The 24,432-nt window shown below is 39.2% G+C and overlaps 2 protein-coding genes and 1 long non-coding RNA gene across 12 annotated transcripts in view; 2 read left to right on the top strand and 1 right to left on the bottom strand.

Annotated features, from left to right (window-relative positions):
• The first annotated feature begins 771 nt into the window (after nucleotides 1-771).
• On the top strand, nucleotides 772-6,086 carry LOC115653195. The gene is made up of 3 exons (XR_004000874.1): nucleotides 772-1,056; nucleotides 2,281-2,407; nucleotides 6,001-6,086. It is a non-coding gene; the product is annotated as an uncharacterized LOC115653195 (long non-coding RNA).
• POLI (DNA polymerase iota) lies at nucleotides 5,262-21,597 on the bottom strand. Of its 7 annotated transcripts, none has more exons than XM_030566076.1 (10): nucleotides 21,278-21,592; nucleotides 19,411-19,536; nucleotides 18,696-18,860; nucleotides 16,854-17,006; nucleotides 15,355-15,591; nucleotides 14,598-14,776; nucleotides 13,963-14,054; nucleotides 12,187-12,324; nucleotides 10,244-10,433; nucleotides 5,262-8,520 (listed from the first exon to the last, which is right to left on the bottom strand). In XM_030566076.1, exons 1-10 carry the CDS (start codon nucleotides 21,411-21,413, stop codon nucleotides 7,645-7,647), a joined length of 2,292 nt encoding a protein of 763 aa, XP_030421936.1. In that variant the 5' UTR covers nucleotides 21,414-21,592; the 3' UTR covers nucleotides 5,262-7,644. The 7 variants fall into 7 exon arrangements, with proteins under 7 accessions (XP_030421936.1, XP_030421935.1, XP_030421937.1 ...); XM_030566075.1 differs by having other exon boundaries at nucleotides 10,244-10,437; nucleotides 12,191-12,324; nucleotides 21,278-21,591; XM_030566077.1 differs by having other exon boundaries at nucleotides 10,244-10,437; nucleotides 12,191-12,324; nucleotides 19,411-19,533; nucleotides 21,278-21,591.
• An 869-nt stretch (nucleotides 21,598-22,466) lies between these two features.
• C6H18orf54 (chromosome 6 C18orf54 homolog) overlaps nucleotides 22,467-24,432 on the top strand; it is a 34,952-nt gene continuing 32,986 nt past the window's right edge. For 3 of the 4 annotated variants that reach the window (XM_030566800.1, XM_030566798.1, XM_030566801.1), the window contains exons 1-2: nucleotides 22,467-22,631; nucleotides 23,730-24,056. In XM_030566800.1, the coding sequence (XP_030422660.1) occupies nucleotides 23,780-24,056 (277 nt within the window). In that variant the 5' untranslated portion in view covers nucleotides 22,467-22,631; nucleotides 23,730-23,779. Of the gene's footprint in view, nucleotides 22,632-23,729; nucleotides 24,057-24,432 lie in introns of those variants that run through there. The other variant, XM_030566802.1, reaches the window with a different exon arrangement.

Genomic DNA, 24,432 nt, shown 5'->3' with positions numbered 1-24,432 from the left:
GACAGGATACTGGGCTAGATGGACCTTTGGTCTGACTCAGTATGGACGTTCTTATGTTCAAGGGAAAGAAAACAATTTGCTCAGACTTCTCATTTAGCCTTTTGAAATTAATGTAACAGAAGATCTATCACTGTAGGGAGTCAAAAATAAGAATGTTAGCACTAGTTGAAGACAGGGCCGACTCTAGCAATTTCGCCGCCCCAAGCACGGCGGCACGCCGTGGGGGGCGTTCTGCCGCTCACCGGTCCTGCGGCTCCGGTGGACCTCCTGAAGGCGTTTCTGCGAATGGTCAGCTGGTCCCACAGCTCCAGTGGAGCTATCACAGGTGTGTGTGTGGGAGGTCCACTGGAGCCGCGGGACCAGCGGACCGTCCACACCCAGGCCTGTGGCAGCTCCACCGGAGCCGTCTGCCGCCCTCCCAGCAACCGGCAGAGCGCCCGTGCGGCGTGCTGCCCCAAGCACATGCTTGGCGCGCTGTGGCCTGGAGGCTGCCCTGGTTGAAGATACACATTACTATCAATGACATGTTGCAGCAACAAGACCTAACAGGAAAGAAATTCTGACAATGTACTGTAATGTGCCAACGATCTAAATCTTTATTCCAATGATGTCTTCACAATTGATACTTGGGAGAGAAATATATTTCCCTAAATCTCTCATCTCCTGGTTTGGAGAAAGATACCTGTATGGTTTTCACACCACTAGAGGTCATCACACGCTGCCCAAATGAAACGTGACTAATAACAAATTAACCTACTGAGTTCATGAGGGCTGTCTGATTCTCTTGTGGTTTTGTAATCTGTAGCTCTTTTGTACTGACTGCGGTTTTCCAGCCCAACTGGGCTATTTATAACTGACAGTTGCGGGGGGGGGCGGGGTTTAGCAGTCGCAGGTTGCGCTGGTTTGTGCTATTTTGCTTGTAGTTTCAGAAACGTCTCTCTGACAGAATTTGCTGCTTACATTCTAATCTACGGAGCAGGATCACACCAACTGAGCATGCTCAGTAACATCTGCTGCCTTCACTTGGAATCAGATTCTGCTGCCTGCTCTTAACAGGTATTAAAGGGGGCAAATAGGAGGGGGGTGAGTGGGTGAGCAGGGGTCAGAAAGTAACTAGCGGGGAGGGGGGGGTCAAGCAGCTGGAGGCAGAGAAAGGAGAGAGGCAAAATCAGAGGGGAAGTGTAGCAGGCAGGGTTAAACCGAGGGGTGAGGGGCAGCCAGAGGGTAGCAAAACTCCAGCATAGGGAGGGATAGAGAGGGGAGTGACGGTTACCCTGATGGGATAAGCTACCTGCCATGTGTGTACAAACAGGGTTAAGGACAGAGGGGCGTTTTTATTTCCTCTCTCACAGGACAGACTAGGTCTCAGCACAGACTTCTTAGGTCTGGCTTCTTAAAGACACAGGCATTCCCAATGCCTAGACAAGGCAGCTCCTCTCTATCTTTAATACTGACGTGCTAGCTACAACAGACTCGATTCAGTGAAGTATTTTACATACACTCCAAAAAATGATGTGTTAAAAAGTCTCATAGCAATTCACAAATTTATCTGCTGCAGTAATTCCCTGAATTGCACTCCTTTCCATATAATCCATTTTAAATATAGTTTTGCTCCTTTTAATTGTGTACTTTTTAGAATGTTATTTTTATTACTCTTATGACTCTTTAGCACTTTGTCATTTGCCTTTGTGCAGATGTGCGTCATTGTGCTATTTAATTTATATTTTAATAGGAAATACTCATCGAAAATATTTATAAATAAAGTTGCTAGAAGTTTTGACATCTGAGTTTCTAGGATAGCACTGGCCCTATATATGCCTCCCATTCATATCAGCATGAGCTGTTCATATGTTCTGCAGGAGATTTATGATCAAATAACTGTCAAAATGAAACGAAAATCCTAATTTGGCTGAAAATATCCATTTAAAAACAGTTAAAAGATTTAGAAAGCTAAGTTAATAGATGAATACAGTAAAGGAAATGTATATTTAAACTACAGGATCCAACCTAATAGTTTTGTAAAACACATTTTTTTAAAATCTTTTATGGCATTAAGAATGTAATGCTATATGGGAAAAAGAATAAATCAGTTGTAGAATAACTCACTTGCTTTTTTAATTGAATTTAAATCAATCCCTCAAATGCAATGTCATCTTCATGCTGTCCCTAGTTGTAACATGGCTTGCCCATACAATGACAATTTAATATTGTAAAGTTGTTTCTTCCAGTTCATAATGAGATTTAATAACTTTTAGATGTTTCTTTTTGTACAAAATCTAGATACCGTAGAGACGAGATAATTAAGAATGTGCCTGAAAAAGTAATTCCTTGTATGTATCTTACTGAATTCTGAGCCAAGTGGAACAAAGCATTACAATCCTACAAGCTGTTAGAAACAACTGACCAGGTAATACAGTAATTTTATATAAAGCTTTTACTATAGGTTTTAACTGTGTGCTGCCTGATTAGATATGGAAACATTCACCTCTAGGTGTCTAGTATCATAGAAATGTAGGGCTGGAAGGGACCTCAAGAGGTCATCTTGTCCAGCCTCCTGCACTGAGGCAGGATAAGTTACCTAGACCATCCCTAACACGTTTGTCTGACTTGTTAAAAACCTCTGCTTATGGGGATTCCACAGCCTGCATTGGAAGCCTTTTCCAGTGCTTACCTATCTTTTATAATTAGAAAGTTTTTCTTAATGTCTAAACTAAATCTCCCTTGCTGACAATTAAGCTCATTACTGTTTGTTCTACAATCAGCGGACATGGAGAACAATTCATCACCATTCTCTTTATAGCAGCCCTCAACTTATCTGAAGACTGTTTTCAAGTGCTCCTACACTCTACCTTTCTCAAGACTAAACATGCCCAGTTTTATTCAGCTTTCCTCATAGGTCAGGTTTTCAAAACCTTTTGTCATTTTTGTTGCTCTCCTGTGGACTCTCTCCAGTTTATCCACATCTTTCCTAAAGTGTGGCACCCAAAATTGGACACAGTACTCCAGCGGAGGCCTCACCAGTGCCAAGCAGAGCAGGACAATTACCTCCCTTGTCTTACATACAACACTCTTGTTAATATACTAGCCATTTCGCAACTGCATCACATTCTTATGTGCAGTTTGTGATCCATTATAGCTGTGATTTTCAAACTTTTTTTCTTAGCACCCAGTTGAAGAAAATGATGCCCACAACCCAACAGAGCAGGGGATGAGGCAGTTGGGGTGAAGGCTGTGGGGTGGGGCCAGGAATGAGGGTTTCAGGGCATGGGAGGGGGCTCTGGGCTGGGGTGTGGGGGGCCCTCAGGATTGGGGCAGAGGGTTGGGGTGAGGAAGGGGATCAGGGCTCTGGGCTGGGGGAGTGCAGGCTCTGATGCCAAGGATGAGGGGTTTGGGGTGCAGGAAGGGGTTCCAGGTTTGGGGGTGCTCAGGGCTGGGGCAAGGGGTTGAGGTGCGGACTTACCTCTGGGGGCTCCTGGTCAGCAGTGCAGCTGGGGTCCAGAGGCAGGCTTTCTGCCCGTCCTGGCACCGTGGACTGCCACTGCACCCCAGAAGCAGCCAGCAGCAGGTTTGGCTGTCATCTGCAGGCACCCCCTCCAATTCCCAGTGGCCAGATCCCGGCCAATGGGAGTGCGGAGCCAGTGCTTGGGGCAGGGGCAGCGCGCGGAGCCCTGTGGCCCCCCTGCCTAGAAGCCGGACTCGCTGCTGACCACTTCCAGGGTGCAGCGTGGTGTCAGAAAAGGTAGGCACTAGCCTGCCTTAGCTGAGCAAGACCGCCAATGGGACTTTTAACATCCCAGTTGGTGGTGCTGACCAGAGAAAGCCAACCCAGTGCCTTACATGCCACAACCCAGTACTGGGTCGCGACCCACGGTTTGAAAAACCATTGCATTATAGTATAATGTATGAATGTTGACAGTGACTAAAAATATTACCATCTCCTGGCTTCAACAGTCTTTGCTCATTTCTCAGTCAACAAGGATTCACATTACAATGAATACTTTTAATTGTACCACTGGTGACAGCCTCAGTGCTGCCAAGGATTGAATGGACAGAGAAGAATGTCAAATGAGATCCCTCTGCTTCAGGGGAGAGGCACATTAGAGGGGCAATCGAGGGAAGCTTGCACAGACACACTTTGTACATTGGATAAAATACAAAACAATTAGACCACTCCTCTGAGCTTTTGTTTGAAATTTAACTGGAGGCTGGGCTGATATTTCAGATATGCCAAAGTCAGAAACTGTGATTGATTTGGTATCGCATTGTACTAGCACAGCAGCATCTGTTTGGACCACTTCTGATTTCAGATCTCGTGCCAATCTCACTAAAAGTTAGAAACACAAAATATGTGATAAGCAGTCTCTGAAGAGGAGGATCAGCTCTTAACTGTTAAATGTGAATTGCAAAAGAAACAAAAAATGTTTGGTTAGCCCTTAAGGATAAAGAAGGCCTCAATTTAACAAAATTTAAAGTCCTCTACTAAACCAGGAAAACTAGCATTCAATATTTCTAGTACTAAAAAAAAGCAGAAAATAGTTTTTTGGAAAAACTAACATTGAGGCTGGCTTGTACAGAATAAAGAGCACAATCTGTTTCCTTTGAGGTCCATCGTCCATAGTGGCCGGTACTTTCATGCATCTGGGAAGTACTGAAAAACCTGTGGCAGACCTTGGGTGTAATAAAATAAAGATGACAGACAGTTCCCTACGTTTTTTGAGTCAGTTTTTCCTCACACCCCCATTTGGCCACATATCAGCTGGGAGGCTAGAGAGGGCAAGTAATAGATCCAGCCGTTCCATCTTTGTAGGAACCACTATTACGTAAAAAAATATTAAATAGAAAGTTGATTAAATCTTACAAGTAAATACTGTGCACACACAAAAAGCAGGGCACAACTGTATTATTTCTGTTTGAGTCCTCATTCCTTTGTGTGGGTGTGGCATTTGGGTGATGGCAGCATAAGGTGTTTTCCACACTATGTACTTGTTTTGGTCACCGAATAAGTACATTTTTCAAGCACTGTCTCACACTATGTCTGACATAATAGAGCATGACAGTGGTGTTGTGAAGACCACTGCAGTTAAGGTGCAACACACACCAAGCATAGCTTCCTTCCCCTCTCCCCAAGTTGCATTTACTAATTATTGATGTTTGCCAGCTGAGTGACTCTTCTGCCCTGAAATATTGCCACACCTTATGGTCTTGGATATAAAGGATCAAGTCTCAAAGGTGGTTTTAACAGGCATTCCTGTCACAACATACATGCTCTATTAGAAATCTGCATTTTGTGCAAACAATTGCCCTATCAGTAGATATCTTTTTGAAATCTAGCCTAGAATGTAATTGCTAGAAATACAATACAAAACTTAATACAGTTATCAATATATGTATCATTTGGGGAAAGAAATGTTTCCTTTTTAAAAACTACATTCAAATCAACATGACTGATTTGTTTAATCCATAGATTCTTCATTTTTAATTCTGGTTTTTGCTCACTTAGCTGCCAGTATGGGCTATCAAAAATGCCCCCCATCTCCATCTTGCATCCGGAGTCATAAAAACCCTTGTGAATGTGTGTATTCACCCCTGCTGGAATAAGTATTAATGACATATAAAGCAAGGTCTCTGAAATACAGTAATCTTTTACCTACAAAAATTAAAACTGATCTGGTTTTGACTTGTATATATGAATTTCTGTGGTACTAGTTGTACTCTGGGGACACTTTGGATTTGATTGTAGATCCCAACTTTGTGGCTCAGAACTGCCTCTTCTGACATTGTGATTGAGAGCACCATCACATGAGACATGCAAGTGGTAACACTGGTCTGCTGAAGCTCATTTTCTATTTACTCTGTATACTACATCCCTTCACTTTAACAGAGAAGGTATTTCAGCACATACATTTTGTAGATCATATTCAAAGATTTATTCCTCTCCAGAATTCTCACTCTTAGATAAATATGTATTTTATTTTAAAGCTTCAGTTCCCTTTCTTACAGGAATCCAAAACGTTCCAAACTAATTGTGTTTATCCAGCCAGAACGGGGAGGAATGCTCCTACATTGAGTGGTGGAGATAGCATTGCTTACTACCCTCATAAATGGAATCACTGAAGCAAGGTCTGGAATAAAGATACTAAAGAATTATACACCAATGCCAAACATAAGAGGAAAGTTGTCTACATATAAAATTATATGCAGCTGTCACCTGAGTTCATTTTAAAATTAAAGAATTTGAGATCTTTAATATTTTAAGTGTGGTCTATATGGAGAATGTAAATGTGTAGTTTTATTTCATGCACTTCTGTTAGTAGCAGAAATAATGACTAAGTGTAACAGTACATTTTGCTATTTTTTAAAGAAAAAGCTTTTTTTTTTTTAAATCAGAACCCAAGTTGCCATCAAAACACATAAAATAGAGTCAGACTTCATTGTAACCTAAAGATACAGTGATGCGTTCTGTAACACACTTTCACTTTATTTACCATGTAAAGTTATTGTGAGATAATTTTGTTATGTAGCAATTGTCAATTAGTATGTTCCTCTCAGGAACTAGTCAGTATTTAGGATTTAAGCATAATTTGATTTTGCCCTAGAATTAAAAGCACTGGCATTTTAATAATAAAGTATTTCATTAGACTAGTACATCTCAAAGTTATTTTATCTTGACTAAAACAGGCAAGGTATTAACAACTGTAAACGTGTTTATTACAAGTTACTTTGCAAGAATAATTAGCTAACATTTAAACATCAATTTTGTAATCAGTCTTCATTGGCCAAGATTTTTTTTTAAATTATACTTCTCTGACAATTATGCAAAAAAAAAAAAAAAAAAAAAAAAAAAAAAAGAGAGCTTATGGAACTTTTTCTGTAAGTCAGGTTTGTGTAACCGGGGAGCATCTTATTCCTAAATCCATATTGAGGTAAATCAGCAAAGTAGTTAAGCACGTTCTTAAGTATCTTGCCAAACTGGAGCCTAGCCTAATCAATGGCTGGAAATGCTGACAACTGTCTTGGTGGCTATTCCAACTACAAATAGTAAAAGCCTATTTGTGAATTAGAACGGCCTGTACATGATGCTCTGCTCACATTACTCATGTGTTTTACCTCTAGCAGTTAGGGACTGTAACTACTAAGAAAGCAGTACTTTTTTTCCTCTATATTCCATTAGTTTCACAAGCCCCACCATTCAAATCAGTATTTTCTGTATTTCCATTTTTTAAAAAATGTTTTAACAGCAAGAACACCCATGCCCTAATGGATGCTATTTTGGTTGATACAAGAACAAGTGTAAGTGTTTCAAACTGGATTGCAATGTTTTAGTTTGGGTAGTAACAACTGGAGGATTCATCACATCTAATGTGCATTTTAGGGGAAGTAAGTCTCTCTTGCTGCTCTCTTTGACTACATAAAACATTAATCTGCTAGTTTAACACAAGAATACATAGTATTAATCACTTTTAAAAGGAATTATCAATAGTTTTACACTATTGTTAAGATAGTCCATTTTTGTATGCTATTTTGTCGCCTTACACTTTAAAATAGTACATTTCTTTAATGCATGAATATGATTGTATTACCTCCTTATTTTATCACCACAAATGTTTTATACCAGCCATCTCTGTATTATATATATATATATAATCATTTTGGTTTAAAATATCTTAATAAACTGTTAGACTGTGATGAACACAATACCACATTCTTTTTTCCTTTGTTTGTTTTTAGCTTTTCAGAAGGTTTATTCTGATGCATTTTGGAAACAGGTTTTAGATTCTTCCATTCAGCCAGTAGTTCCTTTTGCATTTCAGCAGGTAGTTCAGAAAAAATATCTGGGTCAACATTAGGAGGAAATACAATTCTTCCTTCTCCTGATGCTTGCTCTCTCGGACCTTTATCCTGAAAGGCTGCTCCAATGGGCTGCTCTTGTCTGTCTGAACTGTGAGGCTGAAGAAAATGTTGACTTTGCAGGTTCAATACAATTGAATCACTGCTATTGAAATTCAGTGATTCCTTAGGTACTTGTTCCATACAGTTATCTATTAGTGCACTTTCAGGGTACTCAGGAGGATCCTGTAGACTGAGACTACAATTAGGATTAGGCCTGTGTATCATGGCTGTCTCCAGCTCACTGGTAGATTGAAAATGTTCACTGCATACTAGACTGCTGATACTATGATCTGCTCTTCTGGAATCTGGGGTAGTGTGCATTTCTTCTTGTGCAAAAAATGGTAGTGCTCCTTTAGAAAAAGGTAATGGCTGACTCAAAACATGCTTTGTATGGATCCTTTGCCCAGATTTGTCAGAAATAATTTCCTCTTTAATGTCTTCCGGAAGCTGACTGAAGACCTCCTGGTCAATGCCAGCAGGAAACAAATGAATTGGGCAAACAGGAATTCCAGGTTCTTCTGCGTAGCTTTTGGTTTCTAGTGAAGATTCTCTAGTTCCGGTATTTCTAATTCTTCCATCTGGTACAAAACTGCAAGAGTTCACTTGGACTTGTGGAACATCATCCATTTTCTGCAGCATAAGATATATTATTTAGCTACATAGTGCATATGAAAAATATTAAAATGATTAAAAGGATACCATGTCATAAATACAATTTTATTGATAGTGATCCCTTAAATCCTACTTCCATAAACAAAAAATCATCACTGAATCATCTGGCAACAAAAATTTTTCTATTCAGCATAGTATTTAGAGATAGATAATGGACCAGCTATTTAAAGAGTTTTGCTGGGATTGTAAAACAAGTAATTTCAAAAGCAACATTAAACTGGGTATATCATCGTACCGTCTAGCAGCCCAGCTACATCAAAGTCTTTCAATATGCCTAAATACTTATTTACAGACTGTATCATTGAAGTTAGCATCTAAAGAAAATTTAAAAGGGAAAAACTTTCAAACCAAATTATGCTGCACCCAGAAAAAAAAGAATGAGCCTGTGTGTACAAGTAATTATCGGAGAAAAGAAGATATGTGAGCATGGATACCTGAGAAGTCAGGGGTAGGGAGGTAACAGAGCTGAATGTCTGCATATAGGCTGTATGATAGATTGTGGAAGGAAAGGTCGTCAGCTATGGACAAATGTGCAGTGACAAAAGGAGAGAACCAAGAACAAAGATGTGAACTTTGCACATCTCACCTAAGGGAGTAATTGCATACCAAATACTGATGATTATAGACACAAGTATCTGTTTGCATGTATAAATGTGTGACTTGTCATGATTACTTGTATGTAACCAAGGACAAGAATTTTGATCATTTAATCTCAAGTTTCTAAATACAAAGTAGATCTTCAATGATAAAAACAGTGCAGTGGCTCACAAATACTAAGAATTAAAAAATATAGACATCTGGGGTGAAGTGCTAGCCCCAGTGAAATCAATGAGTTTTACTAGTGTCTTCAATGAGGCCAAAATTTCACCCATGGTTTTTGTCAACTTCCCTATATTTCCATTAAAAAAAAAATCTATATTAAAGTAACACATCATAGTTGATTTAAATGATATAAGTGAGGTTTGAAGATGAAATCCCACCCTTAACTCACCCCATTCAGGCTAGGAAGTAAGAGCATATGGAAAGTAAAGCAATCCAGTGTTTGAAAACACACTTATAGCTAACTGCAAAAAGGTAAATTAAGGGCACTTTAACAAGATTTAATTCGCTAAACTGTTAAAGATATTTTATGATGGAAAGAATTATTTAGGTCACTTCAGTTACACCATGACCTATAGATCACACATTGCAGAAGCACTGAGGTTTTAAAAACTGGATGCTCAAAAATTAGGCTCTTAGCTTCATATTTAGGAATCTAATTAAGTGGCCTGATTTTTCAGACATGCTGAGCAGGCAGAAGAACTCCCATTAAAGTCTGTGGGAAACCTAATTTTAGGCATCCACTTCTGAAAACCCTGGCTCCACAAGCTCCTCTCTCTGTCCCACAGTAATAAAGTTAGATTGCCTAGTATTGTGCCATTCAAGACATGGCAATTGAAAACAAAGAAGGATAGCATAAACAAAGGATACCAAAGAAGGATAGCATAAACACATCTTGTAAATAGTTTGTACTCAGGAAAGCCCACGGAGTTCTTCATTTTTACTACCTAGATGTTATTTGGGACTATAAAACTTCTTAAAGTATTTAAAAATCATTAAGGATACTAGAGCATATATAAAGTCTCAGTCTGAATTTAATATACTTGATTTGATTGACAGTTTTTAATCATCTTCAACTTACTTTGCCAGAACTTGAAGGGGGTGATGACTGCGTTAAATAAAATCCTATGGATCCTTTGGTGAGGGTAGGCAGAGCTTTAAGATTTGAGAAGCAGACACTCAGAAGGGTAAGATGAAATGGCATCTCCAATTTTATCATCTTTCTAAACAATTTCATAAGGATACCAACCAGTGGGGCCACAACATCAGAGCTTCCTGAACATGAAATGTAAACGAACGGCAGAATTAATATAAACCTTTCTACAAGGGGCTGAATGGAATTAAAGTTTGTGCATGAGATAGTCTGGACTTTCAACACTTTGCACTAATGCAAGATAAGTTGGCATTTACCCTAATTGTTCAATGCACTGAAAAATCTCAGTTCTTAGGAAATGTGAGCAATTTTAACTACAGCTATGCCAAGTAAGGCAGCATTTATTTAATCATCTGAAAATAAAGAGGCTGTTAAATTTACAGTGTTTGACGCTTAAAAAAGGTTTTCTGAAATGAATTTTATGATTGCAAGAAGTGCCAGACTGACAACACTACACAGATGCCCACAGAATCTCTATAGCATAGAGATCAATAGTACTTGCATCCGAAGAAGTGAGCTGTAGCCCACGAAAGCTTATGCTGAAATAAATTTGTTAGTCTCTAAGGTGCCACAAGTACTCCTGTTCTTTTTGCGGATACAGACTAACACGGCTGCTACTCTGAAACCTGTCATTAATGGTACAAGCTCTCCTGTTCTGCCCTGCCATCTCTGTTGAGAAGTGATGTGATAATTGGAAAAGTGGTCAATTTAAACAAACACAATTAAACTAACATCCTGCAAATGGAAAAGGCCTTTCTATACAACTGAGGTAGCTCACTCTCCATTTCTATTAAATTGTCTTAAACGGATCCAATTAATGACGACAATTTGTGTGATATGGCTATCTAACAACAAAGATCTAGACTGAGACCACTTATTTACCTTATGCAAAAGAGTGTGGACATATCAGATGGTAATAACTTTTGGTCTCTTCCAGTCTAGACTGGATTCAGTCTATTCTTGTCTATGATTATAGTATTTTATTAAACTCTATACTTACTGAGAGAAAACATAATGATCCTGAATAGTAGTGAAGTGATTGGTCAAATATGGGGAAAAGATAAACTCCATATGAAGTGGCAAATGAAAGACTGATCTCTATTTAGGATGGACAAACCCTGGCTTCAGAGGAGGAAGACTGTATACATGTCACAAACTGTTGGATAAGGAGTGATTCAGAAAGATCCTGAAATCTTATAGCTAACAGCTATACAAAATTCCCTTTCACTCACCCATCCCTTGCATGCAATTTCTTTCTCTTTTCTTTTTGGACTGCGATGAGTTACATTTAATTAATTTTTCAACATCAGGGTAAAAGGCAGGCAAGTATATTTTGTGCCTGGGTTAGTAAACTCCCATAACAATCTTGCAAGGCTGAGTAGGGTGACCAGATGTCTCGATTTTTTTTTTCTTATATAGGCTCCTATTACTCCCCACCCTGTCCCGATTTTTCACATTTGCTGTCTGGTCACCCTAAGGCTGAGTTAACAACTTTGTTACTTATTAAACAAAGTTATTCCTGCCAGGATTCCTGTGTTTTTAACATTGTTTCACTGAGGTACATCTATCACATAAAATCAATGCAATACTTCAAATTAAAAAACATCATTGTTCAGAAACCTAGATTTAAAGTAACTTAAAGCAAAACAAAGGTAATGCTTAATACCTGAAACTTTACTGATACTGAAATTAATAGATTGATAAACCTTCCTTCCCAGAAGGAAGTATCATTTCACTGTTCCTATGAATGTGCCAAATACTTGGGCATCTCTACAGTCAGAGAGACCCTAGTTAAAATTTCAAACAACATATTGTGCACCAAAGTAATAACTGACCAAATACTTTCTGAAAACAAAACCTCAGAAAAGCTCTTACCTGTCCCAAATTTCTGAATGACATGAGAGGGAATAGGACACTGACGACTCTCCCGACTAAACCATTTATTAGTTGATGAAAATTTACGGATGGTTAATCTTATTGTATGTGGCTTTCTTCCATCTTTGGATATTCTGAAGAAAATTAGTGTGCGCAGCACAATTAACATTACTGCTGCTTTACAAATACTTTCAAAGCAACTGGATCAAGTAAGTAATGTATATCTCTTTTAATCCATCAAGAAAGTGAAACAAAATAATAGTAATAGTATAGAACATAAGAAGCTTTAAAGCTTTATCTTTAATTTCTTTCCTGCCTCATTTTCCCCAGTTGATACCATTCTAGTGCTTCCTAACTCAACTCTATTTATTGGCAATGTCTACTTATTTCTTCACATTTTTTACAAATGGTTTCAATAAATAGTTTTTGTTTAGTATTACACATAGTTGAAGACTTATAGAAAAAAAACCTTAACTGTTTTATTCACTTAAGGAAAAAATCTCTGCATTAGTAAAGAAAGTGGTAGAAGTTCCATGCTTGATATTTTTAGACATGGATTGCTGGAAGTACTAGAATATAGTTCTCAACCTAGAGACGCAATCATCGTGTCCATCCCATATTGCTAAGTGGTAGTAAGGTCCCAGTATTAAAAGGCAGTCCTGGTATGTAAAAGGTTGAGAATGACTGTACTAGAAAATATGTTGAAGGTAACAATTCTACCCTGGCAGGGTGGAAGGCTAAAACCCTCCACCCCTGTGGTGTCCTGGAGCTCTGGGTTAGCACAATTTGTGTCTAGATGGAAGGGGAGTTAGGCCTGAGCCTGAATTCGAACCCTAAGCTTACACTGAAGTGTAGACATACTTGTGGTAACTACAGTAATCAAGACAGGAGATAAGTGGAATGAATTAATTCTAGTATCTTGATGATGATGTGGGAGAAGCAGAATTTGGATACTGCCTGAATGTGAGTGGTAATGGAAAGGGAAGAGTTGAAGATGACCCCAAGTTATAAGCCTGAGTAACAGGAATGAGGATGTCTGTGGTTGTGCAGAACAGTAGAAGGCAAGATAAGGAGTTCAGTCTGGGCCACATTAAGCTTAAGTTGATGGCACAACTTTAAAGAGATGTCAGAGAAACTGGCTGAGATGCAAGGTCAAACCAAGGGAAGCAGTCAGAAGTGGAGAAGAAGATGTGAGACAGAAGCATAACAATAGTAACTGAAACCATGCAAGTGGATAAGATCACCCAGGGACAGGGTAGAGAGAGAAAAAGAAGAGGCCTATGAAATCACCAGGAGAACAGAAGAGAGACTGGAGGGGACACACAAAAAGATACAATGCAGGATGATCAGAGTTGTAGGAGAATGGGGAGCTGGCAGAATCATGAAAGCTAAAAGGAAGACATGGCCATTAGAAAGCATGATCAGCTGTGTCAAAAGCAAGAGAAAGGTTGAGGAGGTAAGGATGGAAGAGCTTACAGACACTGGTGAGAACAGTTGCAGTGGAGTGGAGAGGGTGAAAGCAAGACTGGGGGAGAGAAGCAGGATACAGTTGCAGGAGCAGAATTTGAGGCAACAGTTGTAGAGGACACATTTCACAAAGTTCAGAGATAAAGGGCAGAAGGTAATGAGGGCAAGTGGGGTTGAGGGGCAGCATTCTGAAGATACGAGAGACCAAAGTATGCTCTGCAAAATATGAGACAAACCTTACATATGCCCAGTGTTCTTTCAGGTCACAAACTGAGTCAGCAATAAGAACAAATGAAGACAGTCACCTGTCTAAAAGGTTCGCAAGTAGTTCTTCAATTTTCTTTTTAACTTCCATTTCTGATGAACATTTTTTAAAAGAATCTTCATCACTAAGGGACTGTAAGAAATGCAATAGTCCTTTTAATTTTGTGTAATACCAAGTGACCAAGCAAATTCAAAAGATATGAAATGGAATAGCTTTTCCACATAATTCATATATTAACCTATGGAACTCATTGCCACAAAATACCATTAAGCCTAGAGGTCAGCAGGATTCAAAATAGGATCATACATTAACAGAGGTAATAAAAATATCATGAGTTATATAAATAGTAAATATAAATAAAATTAAAATAATTTTAGAAGGAATATGAACTGCCATGTTTTATGGCATGAGCCAACCTCTAGCTATGGGGAGTTGGGAAAAACTTTCCTAGGTGGCAGGATATCCCATAACTGTAGGATTTTGTGTATCATACTCTGAAGCAGGTACTGACCATTATCAGAGAGACAGGATCCCAGAATAGATGGACTACAGGTCTGATCCAGTATGACAATTTCTTTGTTCATTATGACTGGATTTCAGCAAGCTCAGCAAAACTGTACTCAAAGAGCACAATCTTTCTCATTCTGAAAAACTGTATTTTCATGTCATTTGTACCTGAGGAGGTCCAGAGGAGGCCACAGGGGAGTGATCATCTCCATAACTGAGCTTCTGAATGTGCTGAGCCATTGAAACTCCTAGTTCCTTTGCTAGTATTACAGGTGAAAAGGTCTGGAGATCACGCACACTGCTGAGACCCAGCAACTCTAGGCGCTTGGTAGTTTTATAGCCAATCCCTAGATGAAAAAGGTGTGTGATAACTTGAGTAAAAATTTATTTACAGAATAGTACAGTACACAGGAAAGTCATTTAAAAGATTAATATATGCTTAGCAAGTTGTATTTATAAAACACTAAAAACTAATTTATTATTTGGTTAATAAACTAAAATACTTTTTCCCTATAAATTATATTTAGTTTTATATGGCAAGACCTTATAGACATCAAATTTAATCATTTTAATTATAGAACTGGAAGTTCTTTGAAGCAACATTTTCAAGTAATTGAGACCCACATTTTCAGATGTGCAATTTTTTTTTCAAAAATTAAAGAAATATGGATATCAATATCCACATTTGGCTTTCAATGAAAATAGTCTGAGATTTATATATTCTTTTTAGGTATTTGCAACCCAAACACTGCAGCACTTGTGTTACTGCAGAACCAAAAAGTGACATGGACTGGAGAACAGAAGTACAATATAAATACAAAAAAACAGATTTTAAAATTATTTCAGTTTTAAAAGTATATTGTGTATATTAAAATTATGAATTCTCACAATGTCTATACGAAAGATTGTGGCACCAGTATCTTACCAGGAATTTTACTGATGTGATCGAGGCTACCTACTAGGTCCTGACAGCTTTCAGGTAGAAGAACTGTTTGTTGATTTGGTTTGAAGGTGCCAGATACTAGTTTAGATAGTAATTTGTTAGAGGCCACTCCTGCACAGCCTGTAAGACCCAATCTATTGTACATGGCTTCCCTCATCTCTGCTGCAATCTGAGATCCAATGATAAGTCTTATATGCATAACATCATGTAAATTGACAGCTGTGAAGACAAAAAGGAGGTGGTCACTTCTCAGCATACAATGACCACTCACATCACTACAGGTCCATTCGCTAATAAGATTCATATGCTTATAACCCATTAAAAACTTGATGGGAAAGAGTGTGGTCTACTGGGTAGATCAAGGGGCTGAATGTAAGGACTACTGGGTTCTCTGTCTGGTGCTGCCATGGAGCACATATTTAACCTCAGACAAGTAATTTAACCTCTTTGTACATCAGTTACCTCCTCTCTAAAATTAAAAGGGTAATACTCTAGCATCACAAAATTATGGTGAGAATTACTTAATGTTTGGAAAGCACTTTAAGGATAGATGCACTTTATAAATCTTTAAGAGATATCAAAGAAGAATATTTAAATATCATCATGTAACAGACTCTTGCCTCAATATAACCAAAGGGAAAAGTAAGTGAATTAGAGATTTAGTAATACAACATTTGTTTAATTAAGATAACTGGAAGGTGTCCATCTCTGTTACTAAAGTGTGAATGTTAATGAAATGAGATCTTATTAAGGCAGTTCTTTCTCAGAATTGTATTAAAAATTATAGCAACAGTTGATATTAACATCTGGTCTGGTAAAAATCAACTGCTCTTTTCCTTTATTCATGAAATGAATATAAATCTTGCTATGCCAACTGTGGGCACTTGTGAACTAGAAGGATCCTAGTAGAGAATATGAATCAGTCCAAGTTCTACAGTCAGCCCTCAGTGACTTCAGTATAAGTCTCCCATGCAGGCATCCTGTATAGCAAAACTTTGCTCTGTTTTTCAGTATACATTAAGGATATTTTGGATGAAAATTTCAATTAGCTGACACACAGTAGCCAAACACTTAAAACTAAATTTTCATGAACTAACAGGAAAGCTGTTACTTCAAGCTCAATCAAACTAGGTATTTAATTCTACATTTAACTGTCTTTTTTGAAGACCACATAAACAAAAAAATCTGTTCTCCCAACTCAATGTACATGCCCAACTTCCACTGACATTAATATACAAAGGTACACATTCTACTCAAAATAATCAGATTCTCAGATATGAAATTATGGTATATTGCAAGTCGGTTCCTGGCAGTCTAACCACAGGAGAAATAAAGGTTTCCAGGCAATACTGAATTGAATAGGAAATGTGTTTTCATGCAGTTTTGGAAGTTTAATCAATTCAGTTATCAAGATACTTTTTGTACTAAATTCTACTACTACTTAATAAAATATTTTAGCAAAATAGGGAATAACCACTCACTTTGATTATTATACACATGACCAGACACAGACACTTTGGAACAGCCATCTCTTTGCAGCTGTGCTAATCTCTTCTCTACCAACTCTGTGATATCCACAAAATTTTCATCAAATCCAAGTCTTTCTACCAGTGGACTGAATTCTTCCAATAGCTCTATGGAAAAAAGCGAAGTACATACTGGGACAGGTATGACAAACACAGGCATATCTTTAGACTACTGTACCACTTTATAAATGTTAACTGTATCTCTCGTTGTATGCACTTATGCAGTAGCCGTATTGGTTCCAGGAAATTAGGGAGACAAGGTGATCTGAAGAAAAGCTGTGTAAACTTGAAAGCTTGTCTCTCTCATATCAGAAGCTAATCTGAGTGAGAAATATTATACCTCACTCACCTTGTCTCAACTGTATCTCAGTGAGCCAGGGACTGTATGCTGGCTGGTGTGGAAGGTTATCAAGCTCCATCCAGGATCTAAAATTGCAGGGGGGCATAATTACTAGACTCTGGGACAGGTAAATCCATGCCAACTGTAAGAAAAACTTTTGAAGGTGGCAATTTTGCAACAGAAAAGCTTCAAAAACAGACTCCAAGGAGAAGTTGCTGAACTTGAATTAATATGCAAACTTGATACCATTAACTTAGGTTTGAACAGAGACTGGGAATGGCTCGGTCATTACACTAACTGAATCTATTTCCCCATGTTAAAGTATCCTCACACCTTCGTGTCAACTGTCCAAAATGGGCCAACTTGATTATCACTTCAAAAGTTTTTCTCCCCTGCTGATAATAGCTTCTCTTAATTAATTAGCCTCTTACAGTTGGTATGGGTACTTCCACCTTTTCATGTTCTCTGTATGTATAAATACCTTCTCACTGTGTGTTCCATTCTATGCATCTGATGAAGTGCACTGTAGCCCTCGAAAGCTTATGCTCAAATAAATGTGTTCGTCTCTAAGGTGCCACAAGTACTCCTTTTTGGTGATACAGACTAACACGGCTGCTACTCTGAAACCTGTCTTTCAGAAAGGTACCAACCCCATGATGAATTGCATATACTGGTTCAAACCAAGCCCTGCTTTTGATCCAACAAATTGACATGATTCTAATAATGTAAACTTGGGACTTCATATTCTCTACAATCAACAGTGGATTTCCCACTGATCTAAGTGAGAAATTTGCACAGAACTCAAAGGGAGAACATAGCTGCAAGGTAATACTAAAATGTATTTATTCAATACCTTATTAGCTCTTCAGCACTCAATGACAAAATCTGCTTCCCTTTAGACCACTGCTATTTTGCCATTTGATTTACTTCCTTTCTTTGCTCCTTTCTCTCTTCTCTTTGTGAGTTTTCAAGTTTTTAACTTCTGTAATTCTTTCCCTGCAGCAACTCCAAATTCCCAATCCTGTGGGCTTCATTATCAACCCCTTGAAGAAGATTAACAAGGGACAGGGGAGTTCATATTTCTGAGTCACTGACTCAGGCTATCTGCAGTCTCAGGCAGATGTCATGACATCAGTTTCCCCCCAGTTCATTTTTGGAAGATTCTCTCTGCAGCCATGATGCCTTGAAACTTACCTTTCATTTGAAAAATAATAACATTAAAGATTCTGCAGAGTCCTAGTATGTCATGAGGCCATTTAAATACACTAAGTTGGCTGAATCCAGCATGCACCTCTAATCTAGATAATGACTGAGCCCAACTGCTTAGTTTGTGAAATCTGATGGAATCAGAGATGGCATCCCCTAAAAGCCTTATGACATTTTTCTAAAGTTCATATAAAATCAGAAGTCTATGTACAGTACTTATTTTCCACTATTAAAAAACTGTTAACCTGTACCTGTAACCTTGTATGACATTTCTCTGTATTGTGTCAGGTCCTCTCCATTAACTAGCACTAGCTCTGGGCATTTTTCTTTAGCATCTCTGACAGACATAAGTTTCTGAATTCCAAGTCTCCTGGCTTCATAGTTACAGGTAACAACCAAGTATTTCTGCTGAACACCTGGAAACAAAGGTAAAAAATCTTAACACATTTTAAGAAGTCACTTGTTTATTACAGTACTTCCATGCCACTGGTTTACACTTTGCTATCAAAGCCTGTAATGCAAATCCCTCAATCAGTAAAAATGTAATACTGTTTTAAAGAAGAAATACACCCTAATTTTATTGTGTAATACTGAAGGAAGCAGGACCCTTGCTCATGTTCTTATAACATTTTATGGTAATAAAATATTTTTTCTTAAATGCTATATTAATTTTTCACTTATTAAAAGGTATTCTCACTACTTTTGGCCCTTATCATGCAACCTGATCTATACATGGGCACATCTGCATTAGTATAAAAATCAGTAAAAATATATTTACTTCATTCTTTTTCTCCATTGATTAGTAAATTCACATACAATAGTACCAACAGCTTTAAGCTCAAATGACTCTTACAACCAAGTGGAGTAAACTATGAAAGACCAGAGTATGAGTAAAAAAGTATCTTTGTCTTTCCCAACCACATAAACATAAACCAAACAGCAATAAACAGCAACATATAAATTTACCTAAAGGTTTGTCTCTTAATTCAGGATTATGGATCATTTCTACTTGTGCATAAAAGCAGTCCAGGTCAGTATGCACAATTACCCTGTGCGCTGTACTTCCTGATGGCAGAGTCTTGTTATGACCTGCTGCAATGAAAATATACAACCAAGTTTAAAGATAACATCCTTCTTACCCTTGTCAATAATGCAGCAAACAATCTCACAGATGAAAACTATGCTTGGAAACCAAGCACTGGGTGGCAAAGTGAGAGTTTATAAATTGTACATTAATTAGGTCAGAAGCCAATTGGCACAGTGGTTGGTATCAGTAAAAGATATTGCTGACTACATCCTGAAGACCTCTTTTAGATGGCCAATGCCACCTCAATTCTTTTTTACTGAATAATTTTATAGTTATATTTCTGATGCAGCACCCTTTATATGGTATGCCTTGGTTTATTTTAATTAATGCTAGAAAATGTATAAGAATTTTCCTCTATTTAGAAGCATCAAGTGGGTGGGCACAAAAAAGTGACAACACCAAACATAATTCCTATCTCTTTCTGAGAATACACCTGCCTAGTATCTCTACAGTTTCAGCTTTTCTGCTGCTACAGATTTAAATAAATAAACCTGTCTATGGAAGAATAAGCACGTGAACTCCACCTACTAGCAGCCCATGAGTGATGCAACTAATCATCAACCAGAGAGCAAAAATGCTGTCAAATGCGACAAGCAAACTTTATAGAAATATATTTTTAAATTACATAGTAAGGCCCATACTATATAATTTTTAAAAATACATTTCTTAAAGTTTAAATCTGTTCTGCTGGTTCTTGACCCAAAGATGAAAATTTTCTTAGGAAAGTTTAAGAAAAAGTGTACTAAGCTACATTTTAATACTCAAAAAATAATTTTTCCCCCTTTTAGAAACTTGTTTTGTTTCCTTTAGATGAAAGGGAATGCACTTTAAGGTATATGAAAATGTGCAACATTTAACTATTTCAATCAAAGGTTTCTAATTCCACTGAATTGGGGTTTTTTTGCATGTTGCTAATGTGAAACAGGACTGACCACTAGGAGCAGCACCATTTTCTAGATGATATTATTTATACGGCACTTCATGCGGATGAGGTGTTTTACAAGCAAATATGATGCCTGAGTTCAGCTACATTGTTAACATTTCAATAGGTTTGGAAGCATTACATTTGTGTAGGTAAATACTCATTTCCCCATACACACACAAACCAACAAAAATATTTCCATTGATAACTGAAATGTACAGACAGGCAAAGTAACAAAATTTACGTTTGAGAACTTACTAGTGTGTGATTTGAGAATATTTCCTTTATATATTTTGACAGGTGATGTTGACAATTTGCGTTTTAACTGTTATAATGCTTTAACTTTTTAAATCTCACTCAGTCTATTCTCATTAAATTATTACCTGTCACAGCCCACATTGTTATAGCTTCCCCCCACGAATGTAAAAATTGCTAAAATCTGGGAAAATGCTTAAAAATAAGCATTGTTATTATCCATCACATTTATATGGAAAAAAAAAGTCGAATTCTGACAAGCTCCACATTTGAACTAGCGCCAAACTTGATGGGGGGACGCTGTGCGGAGAGAGGGGCAATGGGGACACTGAGGGAGAAACAGGGAAGGGGGAAAGCTGGGGGAACCCTGCTACGGGGGGGCAGAACGGATCCCTGGGGGAGCCACTCAGTTCCGGGCGGGACAAACACGCGGATCGGGACCCCAGCACTCGACGTCTGTGACTTTGCCGCCCGGCGGGCTCGATTCTCCCCGCCGGTGCAACAGCTCCAGCCCCCCCCGCCGCCAACCCCGTTCTCGGTGTGAAGCGGCCTGCGGGGCCCGTATTTACATTGTGCTCCGAGAGTGGTGGAGGAGACTCTCCCGGGCGCCGCGTGGCTCCCACGACCGCCAGGCTCCGGGCAAAGCCAATCCGCTTCCTCCTCCTCCGGGAGCTCCATGCAACCGCCGCCGTAGCTGAGCTGCATACCGAGCTGCACACCTCCCGCCCTTCCCGCACGCAGAGTTCAGCCCTGCGATCGCCGACGGGGGGCTGGGCCTCGCGCGCGCTTCCCTATGAATCAACGCGCCAGCTTTCCATAGTCACGCCCACTGGACCAGGGCTGCTGTGTGCCCGGTGGGGTCAGGCCGTAGCGGTGGCTGCAAACCACGGGCATACGGTGCCCTCTAGTTCGGGTCGACAGTAAAACCCCTGCAGGCAGGCGACAAGGGAGCTCAGCCTCACCCACAGTAGCCAGGCTGGGTGTCTCAGACATAACCCTGCCCTGCTGCACCACCACTTACCCACACAGCCCAGGCCTGGCTGGCAAGGTCCGCTCCTAACAAGAGTGCAAGCGGGGTATAGGAAAGCAAAGCCTTCCCTCGGCAACACCCTTCACTCCCCTGGCAGGTGTCCTCGGGTGCTGTGATGATATTGGTTGCGATACTTCTGCGATGAGGGACATATAAGGCTCTGGAGAGAGAGGTAGATAATCTACAGGCAGCAGCTGGGACAAGGAGGTGGGATGAAGAAAGAGGAGGGTTACTTCGGTACTAGGGTGACCAGATGTCCAGATTTTATAAGGACAGTCCTGATATTTGGGGCTTTTTCTTATAGAGGCCTATTAACGCCCACCCCTTCCCATCCCAATTTTTCACACTTGCTATCTGGTCACCCTAGTTCACTAGAGCCAGTGGCGTGATTTAGGCATGTAGGCACATTTTACTGGCTCGGCTTGATGGATGGATAGACAAAATATTATTGGGTCCGCTATTGTAGAAATCATTGAAGACATAAGTTTTCACAAAGGATTTAAACGAGGAGTGGATACTTTTCCTAGCACACAGGGGTAGGGCACCCAGACTCCTACTCAGCTCCCTGAAACACAGCACCGCACAATTGCATGGGAGATTTGTGGCAACGGCCCGCTGGGCATTCTGGGAGTTGTAGTCCCCAGCTTGCTCAAACGGAGGAGATAAACTACAACTCCCAGAAAGTAGCGCGACCTGGTGCTCCTGCGCAATGACTAGCCAAGCGCCATTTTGAAATGTGTCGTTGTAGTTTAAACTAGCAGGCGGCAGCGGCGCGTCTCGGGTGCTGAGGAGGGTCGATGTTGCTACTGGCAGTCCCGGCTCGTGCCTTAGGGCGTCCAAGCTCCCCACTGGGGCTCAGCATTGTAGCCTCCCCGGCTGGAGCGGGGAAGGAGGTGCGGAGCGGGCAGTGGGGTGGAAGGTCTCTGGGGGCGGTGGGGGTCGGGGCTTGGCAAGAACCCCCGCCTCTCGTGTAAGGTGACCAGCTTGGGGGAGGCTGTGATTTTCAAAGACGCCTACAAGAAGCTAGGTGCCTATTTTCCATAGGATTTAATTCCTTTAGGCATCTCTGAAAATCCCAACTTCAGCATTTAGTGCTATTCTATATGTATGACCCTTCAGTAAATTTCAATCCATGGAATTGTGATAACCAAGCCAGGTTGAATTGGTTTGATCTTAATTGCATAGACAGGAGGACCTGAAAAGCTCTTGCAGCCTGTCCAGTGTTACTCACACCTGTAGTTGGCAGGGTTCTTCAATACACCGTTCCCAGTATTGTTACATCTAAACTATCCTTGAATTTCTGCAATGATAGTGCTTTTATCTCTTTGGTATATTCAACTGAACCACTTGCTTATACTGTTAAAAACATTTTTACTAATCACTTCAATTTTGCTCTATTATTTTTTGGGTCGTCTGTGCTAGCTGTGATGTCATAGGATGACATTTTGGGATGTTCCAGCTGAAGGCAGGGGTCTGGCAAACTTTAATCTATTCATGTGTTATGTGCCCATCTTGCTTTTTAAGTGGGGGCTAGCGGGGATCTTTCAGTACTAAATGTTTTTTGGAAAAAGCTAGTTCAACTGTGTTGTGTCCGTACAGCATACAAGGTGCCTTTTGGATATGAACACTCAAATTCTTTCACTTTTCTCTGTCTAGATGCAGACTTATTTTGGTTTTGTGCTCTGAATGCCTTTGTTTTTCTGATATTGCCTACTTATACATGTATAAATAATAAACATTTTATTTTTTGTGAAGCTCTGAGATCAGCAGCTAGATTGAATATTTGGCTTTTAGCTGAATAAAAGCTTAAAATTGCTGAATGGAATCTGATAACTGCACTATTTAAAAGCTATCAGAATTGGTGAAACTCTTACCGGAAATTAATAAACATACAGATGCTTGATAAAATTAAATACAGATATTCAGAAGTACAGTGTATGAGAGGACATCTCAGTATAGGTGATTGCTTATATTTTTATTTCTTTACGCAGACTCTTCAGAAAGATGAGAGGAGATTCCATTAGTCATTTGGATAAAAGCCATGGCATGCCTGTTTGAAAAAGACAGCATTTACTCACCTGAATCTACTGTGTCTTCTCTCCTTGCAAGCTGCAGCCTTAACAGTAGTAACTCCTACTCAGACAACTCAATTCAGTACAAAGACAAGGTATACAACTCTGCATCTCAGGCTTTGGAGGCCTATATTGAAGATTTTGACCAAAGTCTTATGTCTTCAGAAGTAAGCACTGGAAAAATCTGCATAGGTCAGAGTACTCCTAAAGATAAGTCAGCAAAGTATGGGTCTGTACAAAAATACGGTATGTTTCCTGTAAATGAAGCTTAAATTGTGGTTTTGTTTAATATTTTTGACATATCCCTAAAGAGAACTTCTCATGAACTGGTTCTGTCATCTTTAAAATTTTCAGTCTATTCTTGTTTTGTTACATATGTCTATAGATATTGAGATTTAATATTTTTAATTCCTTTTTGGATTTGAAACATCAAAAGTCTTAACACTGATCAGTAATCTAATTACTTGTTTTGTAGATGAAATCTGTTTGATTTAATGAATATGGGCTACATAACAAATTGTAAGCACATATTGTATAATAATTGGTGCTTAGATAGTGATGCTTCTCATTCTCTGTAATAGTTAGTCTTCAGTAAAAATGAATTTTTATATTCAGTCTTTTA

The sequence above is a fragment of the Gopherus evgoodei genome, chromosome 6 (assembly GCF_007399415.2).
Source record: "Gopherus evgoodei ecotype Sinaloan lineage chromosome 6, rGopEvg1_v1.p, whole genome shotgun sequence".
In the NCBI taxonomy this organism is placed as follows: domain Eukaryota; kingdom Metazoa; phylum Chordata; order Testudines; family Testudinidae; genus Gopherus; species Gopherus evgoodei.
The sequence above is the reverse complement of the archived record's forward strand: the minus strand, read 5'-3'. Positions and strand labels throughout refer to the sequence as shown.

Excerpts from the sequence above, each read along its gene's own strand:
- POLI (XM_030566076.1), bottom strand. The coding sequence starts at position 21,413 with ATGCAGCTCAGCTACGGCGGCGGTTGCATGGAGCTCCCGGAGGAGGAG. Across the intron at positions 12,325-13,962 it reads CTTGCGAACCTTTTAGACAG|AATATCCAAAGATGGAAGAA; the intron begins GTGACTGTCTTC and ends AATTTTCTTCAG. Across the intron at positions 10,434-12,186 it reads CAGAAATTTGGGACAGGTAA|CTCTGATGTTGTGGCCCCAC; the intron begins GAGCTTTTCTGA and ends ATGTTCAGGAAG.